Below are 19,572 nucleotides of genomic sequence, written 5' to 3' on the forward strand. Positions count from 1 at the left end.
AATAACCATGGATTACTCTTTTAATATTTGGCCACAGTGGGGAGTCTCCTGTGTGAATAAAGGAGGTGGATTAATAGTTTCTCAACATGGAGGAATTGTTGAAGTTCTTGGAGGCAAAGTTGTAATGCTGGATTGGAGGAAGACTATTATTGATGTTTATCAATAATAATATTAATTGGAGAAACCCTCAGCCTTTTTGTGTGGAAGGAAAAATGAGTGAACTTGAGATGTCTGATTCTGAAGACTGGGAAAATACTGCCTAGCAGGAAGAGGAACAGCTGGATATCATCCTGGAGTGAATACTCTGAATAATCTTTATACATATAACTGACAGACGGAGAATCAGAAGCCCTTTTTATTCCTCTCTCTTTTCCTTTCTTTCATTTTTTCACTCTTTTCTTATCTTTATCTCCCTGTTCCTTCTTCTTCTTCTTCTTTTCTTCCCTTGCGTATGTTTATTTGTGTCTCCTACTCTGGTTCACTGAGGAGATTGTACACAAGTGAAGGTGAGGACTGGCCAGTGAAGGACCCTGTGTGAGAGGCAGGGAATGGAAGATCTCCCAGAGTGGGAGGCTGACAGAAGAATCCCCAGGTGAGAGCTGGGAAGGTCCACCCCCTTCTGTGTGAGACAAGAATTAAGTTCTACCTTTGAGAGAGGGCTTTGTATTTACTTTGGGTTTTTTGTTTTTTGCTTTTTAAAATTTAGATTAGTTTGCTTTTTATTTCATTGTATGATGAAAACATTTCCACAAAAATTTATGTGGAGAAAAATAAAGATAAAAACTGCCAGTATCATTATGCTGTTATACATATATGAGGTTGAGACCATACTGGAATGCTGTGTACTCTTGCCTCACCTCTGAAAGGATATTGCAGAGCTGAAAAAGGTTCAGAAAATGGCAACTAAAATAATTAAGGGGTTGGAGCAACTCCCTTGCAATGAATGGTGACAACATTTGGGTTTTTTTTAAATTTTGAGAAATGGTGACTAAGGAGAAACATGAGGTGAATAAATGATGCATGGCATGCAGAGAATGGATCGGCCTCTCTCATAATACTAAAGGTTGGGGACATCCAATGAAGCTGAATGTTAGGGCAGACAAAAGGAAGTATTTCTTCACATAGTTTAACTATGGGATGCACTCCTATGAGGTGTAGCGATGGCCACCAACTTGGCTGGTTTTTTAAAAGGATTAGACAGATCCATAGAGGGTAAGGCTATTAACAGCTACGGCCCTAATGGCTGTGCTCTACCTCAACGTGCCTTTGAAAACAAGCTGGTGATCGCAGACGAGGAGAGCCTTCTTGCCGTTTTCAAGACCGTGACATAGTGCATCATAGCGGACATGCGGTTGACTACTGCGGGAATGGAATGTGGGGCCAAATGGACCCTTTGGCCTGAGCCGGCTTAAGTTGTCACTGACTAGACAATCTCATGGGGAAATTATCCTGGGGATGGGATGGGATCAAACTGTAGCTCGATTCATGTGCTCCATAAAAACGGTTGGAGCTGGTAGCCTGGAGGTAGAGTTGGGCAACCAGGTGGCTAGACCCAACCAAGTAGGCATGAGGGGGGAGACAGGGCAAGGCTGCAGCCTCTGTGACTGGCGGGGAACCCTCAGCTAAGGCCCCTGTGGGGCTGGGCTCTTCCAGGGCTGCTGACCCTGTTTCTTTGGTACTCCAGGAAAAGGCCAAAGCACCAGGCATGTGGATGCGGCCTTAAGTGCTGCTTTGCTGACCTAGATAATTTAATACTAATTATTTATTATTTCAGGGACGCGGGTGGCGCTGTGGGTAAAACCTCAGCGCCTAGGACTTGCCAATCGCATGGTCGGCGGTTCGAATCCCCGCGGCGGGGTGAGCTCCCGTCGTTCGGTCCCAGCGCCTGCCAACCTAGCAGTTCGAAAGCACCTCCGGGTGCAAGTAGATAAATAGGGACCGCTTACCAGCGGGAAGGTAAACGGCGTTCCGTGTGCTGCGCTGGCTCGCCAGATGCAGCTTGTCACGCTGGCCATGTGACCCCGAAGTGTCTGCGGACAGCGCTGGCTCCCGGCCTATAGAGTGAGATGAGCGCACAACCCTAGAGTCTGGCAAGACTGGCCCGTACGGGCAGGGGTACCTTTACCTTTATTTATTATTTCTACTGCACCTGTAATGGTTATAAGGGGTTGCTTGTGCGTAAGTTACCGTCGCTGCTGGCTAGATTGCCTGGTTAACCTTGTCTCGGCTGACAGCCCTTCACTCCGTGGCCGTTCAGTCGCTCGCAGAATCCGTCAGTGGGCGTTTCTTGAGCCTAGTCCAAGCGGGAGATAAGTAGAACATGCACCACTCTGGCGAGACAGTCCGTGGGTAGTTAGGGTCTCAGCCTGCTTACCAGATGGAGCTGGTAGACAGCCACTCTGGACACAGAATTGACCTGCGCCTCCATGGACAGCTGTGAGTCCAAAATGACTCCCAGGCTGCACACCTGCTCCTCCAGCAGCACAGTTACCCTATTCAGGACCAGGGAGTACCCCACACCCACCCACACTCTGTCCCCAAAAAACAGTAATTCTGTCTTGTCGGGATTCAACCTCAGTCTGTTAGCCGCCATCCATCCTCCAACCGCCTCCAGGCACTCACACAGGACCTTAACCACCTTCACTGGTTCTGATTTAAAAGAGAGATAGAGCTGGGTATCAGCCTTGCCCCAGTCCTGCTCTCATTCATTTCTTCTTGCTTCCCTTTTGTTTCAGGAGCTATTGTGACAATCTTGGATACCATCCGTTAAGTGCTGCTGACTTTGGGAAGATCATGAAGAATGTCTTCCCCAACATGAAGGCTCGCCGTCTAGGCACAAGAGGAAAATCAAAATATCCTTTGTGGAAATGTTTTTGAAACCATTTCACTTAACTTTCCTGGAAATCAGGGTCAGCATCAAAGGCTGGCATGCCCCTGGACCTGTTCCTCCTCTTCACTGCGGCAGCCTGCTTGTTCACCTGTCCTTCACTCTTGCAAGGAGGCAACAGTGGCAGGGAGGAGCAGGAGAAAGAAGGCTGGCCATTTGCTCATTGACGTTGTCTGGCAAGAGCAAGCAGACAATGGCAGTGGTGAGGCAAAGGTAGCTTTGGCCATGAGTAGGGGGAGCACAGGGGGGCAGTTTGCCTCACTATAAGAGTGGGGGTCCATTGTAGGCCTGGAAGGAACAATAGAAAGACAGAGCTCCTCTCTTAACCCTTGATCATTTTTGGATCACGCCTGCATTTCTGCCCTTAAATTCAGAAAGGACGTTCTGTTGACCAATCAGCTTTGTATCTATGTTAGGTCTGTGTAAGAAAGTTAATTTAATGCAAAGGGAAAATACTGCAATTTTACAATTATTTACACCTTAATTTTTAAAAATCACGTATTGCTATAGTGGACTTCGGAAGAAAGCTTTTGTGCAGATGCCGACACTCCCCAACCTTGACTTCCACAAAACTGCCGATGGGGTAAAGTAGACACCTGAGCTGTTGGGCAGAATGATTAAGACCTTTTAGGTAGAACAAAAGGGCTTTAAGGAAAGCTGACAGCTTAGCGTTGCAGAATTAAAGATCACTGGGTTTGCTTTGCAGAAGTTGGAATGTTTAAAACTAAGGGATTTCATTATGTAGTAAACGAGAAGGAAGCGCAACCTTTTAAAACACAAGGTTTAAAACCATAAGGTCAAAGACTCCTCTGACACTTGAGCTTGTTACATTTCGCGTACACATTGGGCGGGAAGAGAACAGCTCCTCTGCTTTCAGAAATATACTGCATGTCACTTCACTTCACTTCCACCCTTTGGAAATGTTGGGGCCAGGTGCCTGCCACATGACACAAAGAGCATGTTTTCACCATATATTTTTGCATCTGTCCAAATGCAGATGTGACCATCTCCTGTCTGCAAGCAGTAGTGTGGGAAATGGCATTAAAAGAGGGGGCAGATTTTATTCATAACTTTTTTTTGGGGGGGAGCATCTTTGAGGGCCCTCCAGATGTTGCCACACTCCTGACTCCCATCACCACCATCCGTAACCGTTGGCCATGTTGGCTGATGGGGACTGATTGAGACCATCAACATCTGGAAGTTCCCCGCAGGCATTCCATAAGCACTTTTTTTGAAATGAGCAAACCTGATTTCAGTTTCCTTTTGTTAAAATGGTTACTGAAGCTTGGAGCTATGTTTTTTATCGGGTGTAGGAAATTTTGCAGAGCCACCATGACAGTGTCTGAAATCGTTTTAAAAGGCCAAATCAGAGTGGAAAATCCACTTCAGGTCCTTCAAAAACCCCAACATAATGCCAGAATTCTTTTACTTACCTTACTATGTTATGGAAGGGACACCATGGAGCTTGTGGCAAAAATAGCGAGTCCTTTTCAAGGGAAGCAAAGCATCAACAAACCCTCACTCAGGCCTTCCTTAAGCAGCAGCTCAGTACTAGCCCCAATCTCCATGGCTAGATTCAAATGCTGTGTACTTATTATATTATAGCGAAGCTGTTGCTGTTGCTCAGGCTCTCCTTTTTGTTTTTGTTTCAGCTGGAAGGGGCAGAGTCCTCTGGGCACCTGCAGAGTGCCGACGAAGAGGTGGTGTCAGCTGCTTGCCAGCTGGTCTGCCAGTGGGCCCAGAAAGTGCTCAGCCAGCCCTTCGATTCCGTCTTGGATCTGGCCCGCTACCTGGTCAAAAGCCACTACATAGGCACTAAATCAATGGCAGCTTTAACCGTGATGGCTGGTGCCCCGGCAGGTGAGGAGCGTTGGCTCAGTGCACCACTTGATGTGCTGTTCCTGGGAGAAGAAAAAATGTTGGCGTTTTCCATGTTATAAGGGGGTGGGGTTGGAGGGTTCATATTCCCCTGCTATAAATATGAGCATGGTGGGCCCATGCTGAAATCTCAACAGATTTCTCTTGGAACGGCATTCTTGTTGGTCTGTCAGTAATCCGGTTTGGGGAGCAGAGTTTTCTCTGCACTGGCTCCACAGATTATTGCATATTCTCTCTCTCTCTCTCTCTCTCTCTCTCTCTCTCTCTCTCTGTGTGTGTGTGTGTGTGTGTGTTCCATTATCCTGTACAGTGCTTAGAAATATTAAACATACTAGTGGTTTGGAAATACTTATAAAGAAAGAAAGAAAGAAATTTTAACAAGGGGGGCCACTTGGGACAAATTCCTTCCTATATTAAACTGAGGGTGGAACAATCCCTGCAGTGGGATCCTGATATCTCACCTGATATGTGGGTTTTCTATATGCAGTGTATTTTATTGTGAAACATGACATTTCCCCACTGTATGACCGGAAGCAGTGCAGTCTGAGGAAGGCCTTTTCTCCTGAAAGTCAGTGTGCCATTTGGCATGCAAGCATCTCTTATCTGCCTGGGAAACATTTGGTCTCTTGTCTAGAGCTGCAGCAGTGACTCAGGTGGGGGGGGGGGACAGGCCTAACTCTGCACCATGGAAAGACCCACCAGCTATCTGGTTGCAATACAGGAGGGCCTACAAACTCCTGCAGCAGGTGGACTTGACAATCGTTTAGTTGTTGTTATTTCCATTTTACAAAGGTGAGGGACTTCAACTTCCATTCTCATTTCTGTATACAAGGAGGAGACTTGTGTCCCACAGAGATGTGTTCACTGGGGACCTTACAAAATTTAGTCACTGCCACCTCCTGCTAGGCATTTGAGGTGATCTTAGGCAGCAGTGGGAAACTCCCAGCCTTCAGGCCCAGTTAGGCCTGGCACAGGTCCCAGCTTGGCTCATGAGGTGTTTCCCCACAAACCATGCCTATGTGATGTCATATGTGGGGCAGGTATGCCCAAGACTACAGAGGGATAACTGGAAGCTTAATGTGAGCTCCCAATTCAATACCATAGCCAAGGGATAAAGCAAGACCCTTTGAAGGCACACACCCTGCCCCAGTCAGCTGATTGGTGCCAAATGCATGCCTTTAAAGGAGGTTACTGCAGCTGCTGACCAGCAGTCACAACGACCGCCTTTGAACTTGGACAATAGTTGTTGTGGTTAAGCAGACTGTGTGGCTTTTGCAGTTGTAGTGTTGCTGATAAGCCTGATGTTGTGCTCCTCCAGGTACCTGAGGGGCACAACCCTCTCCTGTGCAAGTGAACCCAAACTGCGTCCGAAGAGCTCAGCCGAGGATTATGTGGGCCGTCATTTCCCATGCTGGTGCCCCCCTGCCATTTGGGACTACAATTCCCATCAGCCACAGCATCGTAAGACTGAGCTGGCTGGGGCTGATGGGAGTTCTGGTCCAACACAGCAGGAAGGCTCGTGTAGGTGCTCAAATGGCAGGCCTGCCTTACCTGCCCTCCTCCTCATGTTTTCCAGGAATCAAAGGGATCCCCCAGCCTTCGGCTTTTGTCCCAACCGCGGAGAGCAATTCCTTCCAGCCCCAGGTGAAGACTCTGTCCTCCCCAGTTGATGCAAAGCAGCAGCTGCAGCGAAAGATCCAGAAAAAGCAGCAGGAGCAGAAGCTGCAGTCGCCTTTGCCAGGAGAGTCCACGGCCAAGAAGGTGGAGGGCACCACCAGCAATGGGGTCACCAGCCTTTCCAATGGGAGTCCAGCCATCTTGTCTCCTCAGCCCATTGGCATTGTCGTGGCTGCTGTTCCCAGCCCTATAACGGTAAGCTGTTGGTAGACACAGTGGGCCCTAAACCTTTTGCTGACCTCTCCATGGGCTTCCAGGTGGGTAGTAAATTGGGGTGGGATTATCTTGGGTACTGCGTATGATGATTAGTAGAGGAAGACAGATGAATTCAAAGTTATTTTCTCTGGAGATTGATTTGGGGGGAATACATGGAAGGAATTGAACTGATTTGTAGCAGGGTTTTTTTTTTTGAAATTAAATGGGGTTAAACAAATGGAAGCGAAAATGATTTGGGGTGATCTGAGGGTGGGGTGCAGATTTATTGTAGAACTTTTCTGGTGTGATTTGGATCAGGAAATTATCTGGCTTGGCCTTCTGTGACATTTAAAATCTTAAGTGTGAATCTATAAATAATAAACTAGCATTTACGGATTTTATTCAGGTTTGCGCCTGTGGCCCTGTGCTTTCATGTACCTTGCAAGATCCCTGACAATTGGGAAATGCAGCTATGCTCTCATTTCTTGTTCCTTGGTGAGGTCACCCGACGGTCGGGGGGGGGGGGGAGAACAGGAAGCCTGGGGGGGGAGGGAGGGAAGAGGAGGGGTCTCCCTTGCTTAAAAGTGGAATAAGGCAGGTAGAGAGGTAGGGAAAAGGTGCAGCTGAGAATCAACATGTAGCAGCCACAGGGAGGCACATGGAAGTTTGACGGTGGCAAGGAAGAGATCCTTGGCGTTTTTGTGAGGGTTGTGGACTGTCAGTGCAGCAGAGTGGATGAAAGATGCATATCAGTGGAGAGCCCACTCCAGGAGTTTGGACAATAGTTGGTGGGGCAGGAGGTGTTGAGGAAGCCTTTTTTTGAGAATGGGGAAGAGACACATGTGTTTGGAAGCTGCAGGAGGATTTTTGATCGACATGAGTGGGTTAGAGAGTAAAAAAACATAGGGCATGGGAGATTGTAGGGTGGGGGGCTGTGTCAAACAGGAAGTAGTGGAAGTGGACAGGAAGGAGACTTGCCTTCTGTAGACCAAATTTGATCTGTTTAGTTTTGCTGGGTGACTGGTTTTATAAGAGGAGTAACTGGAACCTCATTTCCCTCCCCAACAGGTGCCGAGGACCCGGCAGTTGGTGACGTCGCCTAGTCCTGTGGGTTCAGCCGATGGCAAAGTTCTCCCGCTCAACGTCCAAGTGGTCACCCAGCATATGCAGTCGGTCAAGCAGTCACCAAAGACCCCCCAGAATGTTCCCGCCAGCCCTGTGGGTGATCGTTCTGCCAGGCACCGCTACCCTCAGATCCTGCCCAAGCCTGCCAACACCAGTGCCCTCACCATCCGATCCCCAACGACAGTGCTGTTCACAAGCAGCCCCATCAAGACCGTTGTCCCTGCTCAGCACATGAATGTGGTGAAAATGACCACCATCTCCCTCGCTCCGAGCAGCAGCAGCAGCACCGGCAGCACGCCGGTCAAGCACACGCCTTCAGTTGTCAGTGGTTCCGGAGCAGCCGATGAGTTGAGGACTGTCCCGCAGATTCAGAATGGGTCTGTCGTTTCGCTTCAGTCTCCAGGGCCCAAAGCTGGTGGCAGTGGAGGAGCAGCAGGAGGAGGCTTGGCTCCCTCTGCGTCTTCAGTTGAGGTCAAAATGGAGCCAGAGGCAGCCCTGGAGGAGACAGTGCTGCGGTGCCAAGAGAACTCAGACGCCTCTAAAGTTGCAAAGGTTGCTCCGAGCACCTCAGTTGGGCAGCAGAGGAAAGGTGAAGCAGAACTGTGGAAAGGTCAAGCCGAGGAGGTCCGCGGAGAAGGGAAATGTGTCCAGGGCTGTGACCCGAGAGCTGAGGAAGCAGGAAGGAAAAGCCTTGCCCAGCCCACTGAATCCCGCCCTGTTTCCACATTGGAGATCAGTCCTGGCACAATCACTCCCTCCGTTGCTATGCAGACCTTCTCTGGCACCAGCATCCCTGTGCCTCCCAGTGGTGACAAAGTGTGTGCTAAAAGCCCAAGGAAGCGGCTGCCATCTGCCTTTACAGACTCCCAGGGCCCCCCAGTCAAGAAGCTCTCTGTGGGGCAGGTCTCTGCAGCCAGTACAGAAGCCCCAAAAGCGGGAGGTGTGAAGAAAGTGCAGCAGAGAGTGGTGGCTGTGGCCAAGAGCGAAGGGGCTGCAGCACTTGTGCAGGTGCCTGGCAAGGTGACCATCAAAGTCCATTCTGCGGTGCCCAGCAGCTTAGTGACCACTTGCCCCCTGGACGCCGACCTTGTTCTTGACTCCAGCGATCCCACTCTAGGGCAGCAGCTGGCAGACTCCTCTTCAGACATCAAAGTGAAGTTGGAAGGGAATGTGTTTGTCTTAGAAAGCAGTTCCCAGCCCAGTGACAGCTTTAGCCCCAACATATGGCAGCATCTTGCAAAGAGCTCCGACTTTGCCCCTCTGAACTGCGAGCAGCAGCCGCTGCAGGAGGACGTCGGTGTTATGGCTCTCGCGGAACACGCTGGCGGCTCGGAGGCCTTGCCGAAGTCTGTCTGGGAGCCAGTACACTTCGAAGGGCTCCAGCAGGCAGCTGCCTACGGCCAGCAGGTGCAGAGCCAGGGGCCAGAGCCCTCTCTGGAGCAGCAGCTACAAGCGCAGGCGCCAAGCCAGTTAGCTCTGCAGCCAGAGCTCAAGGAGTTTGAGGATGCCGCCTCGCAGTCCAACGAGAACTTCTTCTCCTTCGACGACGACCTGACCCAGGACAGCATCGTGGAGGAACTGGTGCTCATGGAGGAGCAGATGTCCATGAACAGCTCTCACCTGTACGGGAGCTCCCTGGGCATGGCCCTCCAGAGCCAGGGGGCGGCCCAGGGGGCATCCCTGTCCTCTCACGCGAGCAGCGCCCACTTCTACCACCCAATCCACAACAGCGGCACCCCTGTCCACACCCCAACGCCCACGCCCACCCCGACACCTACTCCCACACCCACTCCGACGTCCGAACTCATTGCGGGATCGCAGGGCGTGTCGCGAGAGAGCCCCTGCTCCAGGATGGCTCAGACAACGCCCGTCGACAGTGCCCTGGGGAGCAGCCGGCACACGCCCATCGGCACGCCCCATTCCAACTGCAGTAGCAGCGTCCCGCCGAGCCCCGTGGAATGCAGGAACCCCTTTGCCTTCACGCCCATCAGCTCCAGCATGGCCTACCATGACGCTAGCATCGTCTCCAGCAGCCCCGTCAAGCCCATGCAGCGGCCCATGGCCACGCACCCCGACAAAACCAAGCTGGAGTGGATGAACGCCGGGTACAGCGGAGTGAGCAACCCGCCCGTCTCCAGCCATGGGATCCTCCCGAGCTACCAGGAGCTGGTGGAAGACCGCTTCAGGAAGCCCCACGCCTTCGCCGTTCCCGGCCAGTCCTACCAGTCTCAGCCGCGGCACCACGACACCCATTTTGGCCGCGTGACTCCTGTCTCTCCCGTCAGCAGCGCCGGCAGCAAGCAGGAGGGCTTCGCTGTGCCTGCGCCCCTTGACGGCAAAGGGGCGGGTTCCTCCCATAACAGCAGCTTCAGGTGCCGGAGCGTCAGCCCTGCCGTCCACCGCCAGCGCAATCTCAGTGGGAGCACCGCTTGCCCTGCTGGCAATGTGCTGCGCTCCAGCACGACGGCGCCCGCAACCGCAGCGCCCTTCGGCAGCCCCGTCACTCCGGAAATCCACAACACGTTCAGCGCTGTCCACGCGGACGCGAGTGCCAGCAGCCTTGCGCAGAGGAGCCAGTCAGTCCCCTTGACCGTCATGATGCAGACGGCTTTCCCGCCTCCTCAGAAGCAGGCGAATTCTAAGAAGATAACAAATGTCTTGCTGAACAAGCTCGATTCGGATAACGATGACGCGGTGAGGGGCCTGGGGATCAACAACATGCCCTCCAATTACACAGCCAGGATGAACCTGACCCAGATTTTAGAAACTTCCTCTTCCACGTTTCCGAGTGCCAACGGCCAGAACGTGCTCAGCCCCAGCCCTTCGGTTTTCGAATTCCAAACACCAAGTTACCTCACGAAGAGCAGCAGCGCCGATCACATCCCTTTTGCTCCCGGAGATAACCAAGCACAATCGGAGCCTCTGGAGGAGGAGGAGGAGCAGCAACAGCAGCAGCAACAGCTGGATTTCAGCAGCACCGTGAAAGACTTCCTGGGTGAGGGCAGCCTCCAGAGCAGCCAGCAGCTGGCCAACCAGGTGGCTTCTGATCTCAGCAACGTGGCCTCCGTCTTCTCCAATGACATCAGGTTGGCTTCCGAGCTCTCGGGCAGCATTAATGATTTGAACACGCTGGACGCAAACCTGCTCTTTGACCCGGCTCACCAGCAGGGCCAGGACGATGAAGCAACACTGGAAGAATTAAAGAACGACCCCTTGTTCCAGCAGATCTGCAACGAGTCCATTAACTCAATGACTTCGGCAGGTTTTGATTGGATGGAGAGCAAGGACCATCCTGCTGTTGAAATGCTGGGTTGAATCTTTTTTTAAAAAAAAAAGATTTAAAAAAATAAATAAATATATGTAATATGATGTATGTAGCACACTGTATCTAAAAGACAGACAGACACTTTGTATTTGTCTTAATGGAAGTGCCTCCCTGCAGCAGAAACATTGACTTAATTGTGGCATTTTTACAAAAGGAAAAAAAACCCAACAACAACCAACACCTTTTGCTCCACCAGCTGCTCTATTCTTCAGCAGGGAATATTCAGTCTTACCCATTTTAAAGACTTTTCTGAAGGATACAGCCTGATCCAGAGCCAGTATTAGATTTTAAAAATTTTTACTTACTGAACAGCACTTTTTTGCTGTTGCAAAAGAAAAAAGTGGCCGGGGAGGTTCCAAGAGTGTAGTGAGTCTAAATTGCTAAGGAAAGGGGCTCACCAGTTCCCCAAGCAGTGTTACCTGGCTGCTCCTCCCTCTGATCATTTCAGTCAGTGCCGCCCTGAGTCCCTTGCTGGGCTGCTGTTCCCTGGGTTACCAAGCAAGCTGCACTGGAAGGAGTGGAGGCCACGCAGCAACCGTGTTCCTCGGATGGAGAGGGCTACGTGTGCTTGGGTATGGACATGGGGCCCTTGCACATGGTGGCGCATCCCTTGCGCTGGAGGGCCTGCACACATCTGTGAGGAGCGAGCCTGTAGAGGAAACGGGGGAAGCGGTCCAGGAGGCAAGAGTTCCCTGTGTATATCAGCACAGGTTGCTTGATTGGGTGATGGACTTTAAATGGCTGCTTCCCAAAGATTCTGGGCTCGCTATCGCCTCCTCTGTTTCATTGCTGTTAGAGAACCACAGAGGTGGGGGTCCCAGCTGTGGATAATGGCGGAGGAAGACTTGGGTAAAAGATTACCATACAGCTTAGAAGGTGGACGGTGTGAGAATGCTATACTTAGACACCAATACAACTTAAAATGACAATAAAGGGCTAAAAGGGGGAGCGACAGATAGGAACTATCAAGGAACGAGAAAGAAGCACTAAAATTTTATTGGAAAGTGTGTGGGTGTGGGTGTGTGCTTAGCCTTCTTTAGTTGCTTGAAAATCTCAGCTTAAAAATCTATCTGTTTTTATTGGTTTTAATATCCTTGAGAGGAAATGTAATTCTGAGCCTTGAGACTTCATAAGACTTCATTCCGTTCTGTTTCCTATTTATTTATCAGAATTGGAGCAACCTGAAGTTAAGGTGGAAATGGTCCCAACCCATCCATTCTCACTTGTAAACAACATTTGGGGTGCAGAAAAGCAGTTGCCTCTTCACTGATGTGCAGCCCCTCTGCTCTTTCCTGAGAAGCTGATAGAAAGAACAATTTTCATAGAGCCATAAGTGCTACTAGATGCCATGGGGTTACAGACATGCCATGGGATGTATTTCAGAAGCTACCTTACACAAATCCAATGGAAATGGATGGGGAAAGATGCATAGGTTTGTTGGTGCCCCATTTCCGCCTGTTGCAAGCGGATGCGCCCAGCAGGAGCTGCCCAGGGAGTGTGGCCATTGCCTTTCAAAGGGCTGTGAGGAGAGAACAGCCAGCCATTAGCCAGCTGGGGCCTTACTCAGGCAGAAGGATCTGTGCCAGAACTGTGACTTCACCTGGGAAACCTTTTGCCAGATCCATTTTCCAAGGTTGCGGGAAGCTGTTCCCTGGGTGCTTGTGCTGTGTTTGCCTCCTCTTGTAACGTGGGCTGATCATTTTGCACCTGCCAAAACCCAAGTAAGGTGTCAGGGCCAGAATATTTCTGAGAAGGAGAGAAAGAGAGAGAGAGAGAGGAGCCGTTGCAAATGGCTGCCCATGAGACAAAGCAAGCAAAAAATGCACCAGCCAGTCATGGCAGGCTTTTGAGACTACCAGCCGGTCAGACGTAGATTGTGCCCTGATTGTTGGCACATGTAGGGCAGTTCCAGAGCAAAAGGTTTTAGGGCAGCAGTTCTGGTTAATGTGCTCGTGAGGAGGAGGTTTTCCCAGTGTTGTTGTGCCTCTGCTTCAAGGTGCTGGAATCCAGGCCCCGTGACAATACTTCATTTCAGGCCCCACAGGGGTTGCCAGCGTCTTACTCCATGTATGTGGGCCATAGCCAGCCCCTTTGGCGTCAGTGGGGTGGGGGGCAGGGAGCAAGGAGCAAGGGCCATGGGGAGTTTCCTGGCTGCTTGTGTGTTCCTGGAGTTAAGGCAGCAGTGTATAGAAAAGTTGACTTTGGAGGCGAGGGCAAAGCAGCAACTACTTACCTGGGTACCCCAGAGGATTCCACAGCACATGCACCCAGTATATTGTGGTTTTTTAAAAAGAGAGAAATCTGATTTCTGCATGTTTTTTGGTTATAATTTTTAAGATTTGTGTGTGCACACACGTTTTTCATTAAATAAAAAAATCTGGAAGTACAGAGAATCAAACCAAACAAGAGATTTCCCCTTTCCATCTAGGTTTTTGTCCTGGGTGGCAGGATAGCTGTGTGTGTTTGTGTGTGTGTGTTCTCACATCACAGGCCCTTAAAGGAGGCATGCTGGCGTATATTTTGAGCACTACTTGGCAGAGAGGGATGCCCCCTTCCCCCCTTCCCAGGCATTACTGCTGTGCAGATGGAGGTTCCCATTGGGTTCTCTGCCCCCCTCCAAGAATGGCACTCTTGGTTTGTCCCTAAGGTGATGGTAGTGAAGCTGTAGCAGCCTGGGGGGGGGGGTGGTACATGTGCTGCTCACCTTCATCATCTGTCTGGCGCTCCTGATTGGCCAGCAGGGAGCTCTTGCCCACATCCAGATCAATTGGGAGTGGAGCACTTTTTTGACCGGTGACCCACCTTTAACCCAAAATGTGTTGGATGCATTGTAGATACAGGTTTGAGCATGGACTGTAATGTAGATACAAGCTACAGATGGCTGAATTGAAATCAATTTTAAATGTAAGACATTCAAACTATCATGTGACCACTATCATTTTGTCTCTCCGCTCCCCCCCCAAAAAAAAATAAAAGAAAGGCCTGTTACCTTAATTTTGAAACGCCACTGGTAAATCGGACTGAAGCGATAATTCTGGGAATTCTGCGATAACTTAAAAGCGAATTGAATGGAAGTTAGGTTTGCAAGGAGGGCCTGGGGAACTAAAACTTTTTCACACACACTTCATGGTGCTAGACCCAAAATGGGGTTTTGTGTATTGTTGGCCTGTGCTTGTTTTGCGGTTTTCCTCTGTGTGTTTGGGGTTGTAATGGGCAGCTTGCTGGACCCCTCCCTCTTCCTGGTGCTTGCAACCCCTTCTGCTTTCTGCCTGCAGACAAGTCCCTGCTTCACACCAAAGCGTGCCATCTCTGGGGAGGCAGAAGCCCCCTTCTGCCAGATAAGACCCCTGCGTAACAATGATAATTTTAGTTGTTCAGAGGGATGCTCTCCTTGGCTAAAGGCGAATGAACTTGCACCCCCATGTACAGTATTGCCAAGAATATATATTGGATTTGGCTGGCCAGCCTGTTGGACTGTGTGGGGTTCAGCTATTGCACTAAGGCTTCTGTTGAACTGTGGCAGGCACATTCCTTAGGATAAATGCAACAAATTTGACGGCCCACGGATTATAAAAAAGAGAGAAAAACAATGACTACAGAAAACTTTTTTAATGTGTTTCATTATTAAAAGGCAAAATGTCATGCAAATGACAGGTAACTTGTCTTATGTAGCAATGTGCATTGATCTCAATGAGATGTTTCTATTTCTTATTCTCTTACGTGAGAATCTTACAGCAGGAAGAAAAAAAAAGAACTGTTTTGTTTGCCTCACCATGTTAATACATGACCAGCTGATGTGCATGCGTGTTCTCTTGACTTACCTTGTACAGTGCTAGGTAGACTCTTGTAACCCACTCTTTTTCATTATTATTATTTTTGCGCTGTATTAGATCTGGGGTCTGTGCTAACCAGACAAGCATAGCTGAATCACCAGTTAGTTACATTTTTTTTTTTTTTACGTTTACTAATTCTGCTTAGTTATTGTTAAATACGTTACTTTCTCATTATCTTTATTGCTCTGGTGTTGGGGGGGGAACCCTTTTGGCATTTTTTTTTTCATGAGAATTCATGAAGTAAAGAATTTGCAAATAATTGCAATAAGCACTGACTTTTGAACTGAAAAAGAAGGAAATTGTTTCTTGGGCAGTGCAGCATCTGAAGTTTATATAAAGTCTTGTACTATACTTTTGTGCTTTCTATAAGGAAAGAAGAAAAAAACCACCCTCTCTACCTTTTCATCTAGTGCACAGATTCTTCTCTCTCTCTCTCCCCCACCCCCGGTGTTTTGTTGTCTGTTGTACCTACTGAAATGACAGTAGTTGGATATTGCAGTAGCATTTCAGTTGATTTTTTATTGAAAGTGCTCAAAATTTGTTTGTTTTTTTAATGTTTTCAGAAACAATAAAACATTTTATATTAAGCCGGACTTGAGGAGCAATTTATTACATGGACACGGGTGTTAAGAAACGCCGCGGGGGAGGGTGTGTCTCTCTGCAATGTGTGTGGGAAAGGGTGTATGCAAGACCTGTACAAGCCCCATGGAAACAAGCATTAAATGTGATAAACAAGAATGGTTGACATTGACAGGTTCCTTTGGAGCACTCAAACTGCCTTGCCTATGATTCACAACGTATGAAGCTGCTTTAGACTCGGTCAGACCACTGATTGAGCTAGCTCAGTGTTGTCTACACCTGATGGGCAGTAGCTTTCCAAGGTTTTGGATGGAAGTCTCTCCCAACCCCACCTAGAGATGCCAGGGATTGATCTTGAGATCTTCTGCATGCAAATTACGACATACAGTGGTGCCCCGCAAGACGAACGCCTCGCAAGACGGAAAACCCGCTAGACGAAAGGGTTTTCCATTTTGGAGGCGCTTCGCAAGACGAATTTCCCTATGGGCTTGCTTCGCAAGACGACAGCCCATAGGGAAATCTCCGGGACAGTGGGGAAGCGCAGCTCGTCTTCCCCGCTGTCCTCGGACCTCCTCCGAAGCCTGGCGGCGGGGCGGGGACACCTCCTCCCGCCGCCGGGCTTCGGAAGGATGCCCCGATGCCGGGCGGCGAGGCGGGAACACCTCCCCCCGCCGCCCGGCATCGGAACAATGTCCCGAAGCCGAGCGGCGGGGCGGGAAAGTCTCCCCCCGCCGCCCGGCATCGGAACGATGTCCCGAAGCCGAGCGGCGGGGCGGGAAAGTCTCCCCCCGCCGCCCGGCATCGGAACGATGTCCCGAAGCCGAGCGGCGGGGCGGGAACGCCTCCCCCCGCCGCCCGGCTTCGGGGCGGGAAAGCCTCCCCCCGCCGCCCGGCTTCGGGCATCGTCCCGATGCCGGGCGGCGGGGCGAGAAAGCCTCCCCCCGCCGCCTGGCATCGGAACGATGTCCCGAAGCCGGGCGGCGGGGCCGCGAAGCCTGGGCGCGCTGGCAACTCTCCGCAAGGAGCGCTCCCGCTGCTTGCGGAGAGGTCCGCGAAGCCTGTCCTGGACCTCTTCTGAAGGCAGGCGGGGGGCAAAAGTCTTTGTCCCCCCTGCTTGCCTTCCCAGGGGCTTTTAAATCGCCCGGACAGCGGAGAAGTCCTCCGCTGTCCCGGGCGATTTTAAAATGCCGCCCGCCAGAAGCGGTCGGGGGAAGGCGGTTTCCATAGGAACGCATTAATTGATTTTCAATGCATTCCTATGGAAAACCGTGCATCGCAAGACGAAAAACTCGCAAGACGAAGAGACTTGCGGAACGAATTAATTTCGTCTTGCGAGGCACCACTGTATGCTCAGCTACTGAGCTGTGGCAATTCCAAATATATGGTTATTACTTGGGGGAGGGGTATGGGCTGTCCAAAGACTGGAAAACTGACTAGAAAACCCACTTTACAAAATCACATCTCAATATCTTCCTCAGCTGGTGAGACAATTAACGGGGACTGCCCAACATGATGGACCAAGCAGTGCTAGATTACCAAATAAGCAGGGCCTATGGCCATAGCTGTCAACGTTTTCCTTTTTTTAAGGGAAATTCCCTTATTCCAAATAGGATTCCTCGCAAGAAAAGGGAAAAGTTGACAGCTATGCCTATGGGCCTCACTCCTTTTCGGAGCCCCACGACAACTGATCAAAATAATACAGATTTGATATTGAAAGAAAATTACAAAAAGGTATTAGGAGATCATTTATGAGGCCCCACCTCACCCAGATTTCAGCTGCCTTGGGGTCTCCACAGGATTTAATCTGGCACTGGGACCAGGAAACCAAATTCTGCAGCCAACCAAGCTCACTGAGTGACCTTGGGATCAGTCACTCTCAATCTAACATACCTCACAGGCTTGAGATAACACCACTGTGGAGGCAGAGCCATATCTGCCACTTTGGAGGTAGAAGGCTAGGATAGAAAAGTAAATACCCTTTGAAAAATTATGTGGGAAACTATTTTTCCATGTATAAGACTATGTTTTCCCCTTTAAAAATGTCAAAATATGGGGCTGTCTTATACACGGATAGTGCCGAGGGTGGACTGGCAATTGGTTGCCACGAGCGGGGGGTGCGTCTTATACATGGGGCATCTTATAGATGGAAAAATACGGTATATATTTCAGGAGGTTTTCACCCTGCACTTGGGTGGAAAAAGCTCTCAAGATTGCCTTACAAAAAAGAGAGTTGCGGCCCTTGGGCTTGCAATCTAAAGCATCTTCAGTGTTTTCCTACCTGGGAACCAATTTTCATAGGCACCCATATATTTGTATGGTGACAGACTGTGCTGCTGCTGTGACCCACCTCAGAGCAGACCAGGACCCAGTAGAAGGTCTTGACCCACGAGTTGAAGACCAGTGAAACACCAGGAAAACGAAGGGAAGGGAGGGTGGCATAATGGTTAGTGTGTGGGACTATGACCTGGGAGACCAGAGTTTGAATCCCCACTCAGCCATGAAGCTCACTGGTAATATATAAGTGAATAAATAAGTTGCATCTGTTCCTCACGACCCACCCAGGATGGAAATCAAGCAGGAGAGCTGCTGGTGGGAGCTGCCGCTTGCCTGCAAGATAAGTCACTGCACCATTGTTGTTGTTGTTGCTGTTGTTGTTATTTAGTCGTGTCCGATTTTTCGTGACCCCATGGACCAGAGCACGCCAGGCACTCCTGTCTTCCACTGCCTCCCGCAATTTGGTCAAACTCATGCTGGTAGCTTTGAGAACACTATCCAACCATCTCGTCCTCTGCCGTCCCCTTCTCCTTGTGCCCTCCATCTTTCCCAACATCAGGGTCTTTTCCAGGGAGTCTTCTCTTCTCATGAGGTGGCCAAAGTATTGGAGCCTCAGCTTCAGGATCTGTCCTTCCAGTGAGCACTCAGGGCTGATTTCCTTCAGAATGGATAGTTTGGATCTTCTTGCAGTCCATGGGACTCTCAAGAGTCTCCTCCAGCACCATAATTCAAAAGCATCCATTCTTCGGCAACCAGCCTTCTTGATGGTCCAGCTCTCACTTCCATACATCACTACTGGGAAAACCATAGCTTTAACTATGCGGACCTTTGTTGGCAAGGTGATGTCTCCTTTTTAGGATGCTGTCTAGGTTTGCCATCGCCTTTCTCCCAAGGAGCAGGCGTCTTTTAATTTCGTGACTGCTGTCACCATCTGCAGTGATCAGGGAGCCCAAGAAAGTAAAATCTCTCACTGCCTCCATTTCTTCCCCTTCTATTTGCCAGGAGGTGATGGGACCAGTGGCCATGATCTTCGTTTTTTTGATGTTGAGCTTCAGACCATATTTTGCGCTCTGCTCTTTCACCCTCAATAAAAGGTTCTTTAATTCTCACTTTCTGCCATCAAGCTTGTGTCATCTGCATATCTGAGGTTGTTGATATTTCTTGTGGCGATCTTAATTCCGGCTTGGGTTTGTCTAGGTTTGTCATTGCTTTTCTCCCAAGAAGCAGGCGTCTTTTAATTTCGTGGCTGCTGTCACCATCTGCAGTGATCTGTTTATTAAACTTACTAAGATACCTTTGGTCCCCCCCCCCCAAAAAAAAGCAACTCAACGACAAACAAACACACACAATAAAACCACCATAAAACAAACCATACAAAAATCCAAAAGCGCACTCAATCTTTTTTAAAAGGCCAGATTAAAGCTTCCCACCCACAAATAACTGAGCTACCCGTTCGGAAGCCGGGAAAAAAGAAGAGGCCGGGAACGCGATGAGACTGAATAGAACTCGCCGGCCACGCCCCCTTGTGGCTCCTCCTCCAGACCTCGGCCTGGCTCCTCCCCACCCCGCCCTGAGAGGGAAAAAGGCGGGACACGGGGATGGGTGGGGCGCCAAGCCCGTGAGGCGGGCGGGGTTGTTGTTGACACGAGCGGAGGCGAGGTGGGCGGGCGCCTGCTCGCCGTGCTCCAATCCCCTTGAGCTTCCCGCGGCGGCTGAGGGCGGCGCGGCGGTCTCATTGGCTGCGGGGCGAGCGGCCCGGCTTATCTGGGCGTGGCCAAGGGAGGAGGGAAAGCTGGGCT

General features: G+C 50.2%; 1 protein-coding gene across 1 annotated transcript in view; it reads left to right on the plus strand.

Annotated features, from left to right (window-relative positions):
* RFX7 (regulatory factor X7) overlaps positions 1–15,507 on the plus strand; it is a 46,562-nt gene extending 31,055 nt beyond the window's left edge. Inside the window, exons 5-9 of the mRNA XM_081838683.1 lie at positions 2,736–2,852; positions 3,386–3,470; positions 4,540–4,747; positions 6,342–6,637; positions 7,706–15,507. Coding sequence (XP_081694809.1) covers positions 2,736–2,852; positions 3,386–3,470; positions 4,540–4,747; positions 6,342–6,637; positions 7,706–11,077 — 4,078 coding nt within the window. The 3' untranslated portion in view covers positions 11,078–15,507. The remainder of the gene's footprint in view (positions 1–2,735; positions 2,853–3,385; positions 3,471–4,539; positions 4,748–6,341; positions 6,638–7,705) is intronic.
* Positions 15,508–19,572: the final 4,065 nt, after the last annotated feature.

Source organism: Podarcis erhardii (genome assembly GCF_964252035.2).
Source record: "Podarcis erhardii genome assembly, chromosome: 14".
In the NCBI taxonomy this organism is placed as follows: domain Eukaryota; kingdom Metazoa; phylum Chordata; class Lepidosauria; order Squamata; family Lacertidae; genus Podarcis; species Podarcis erhardii.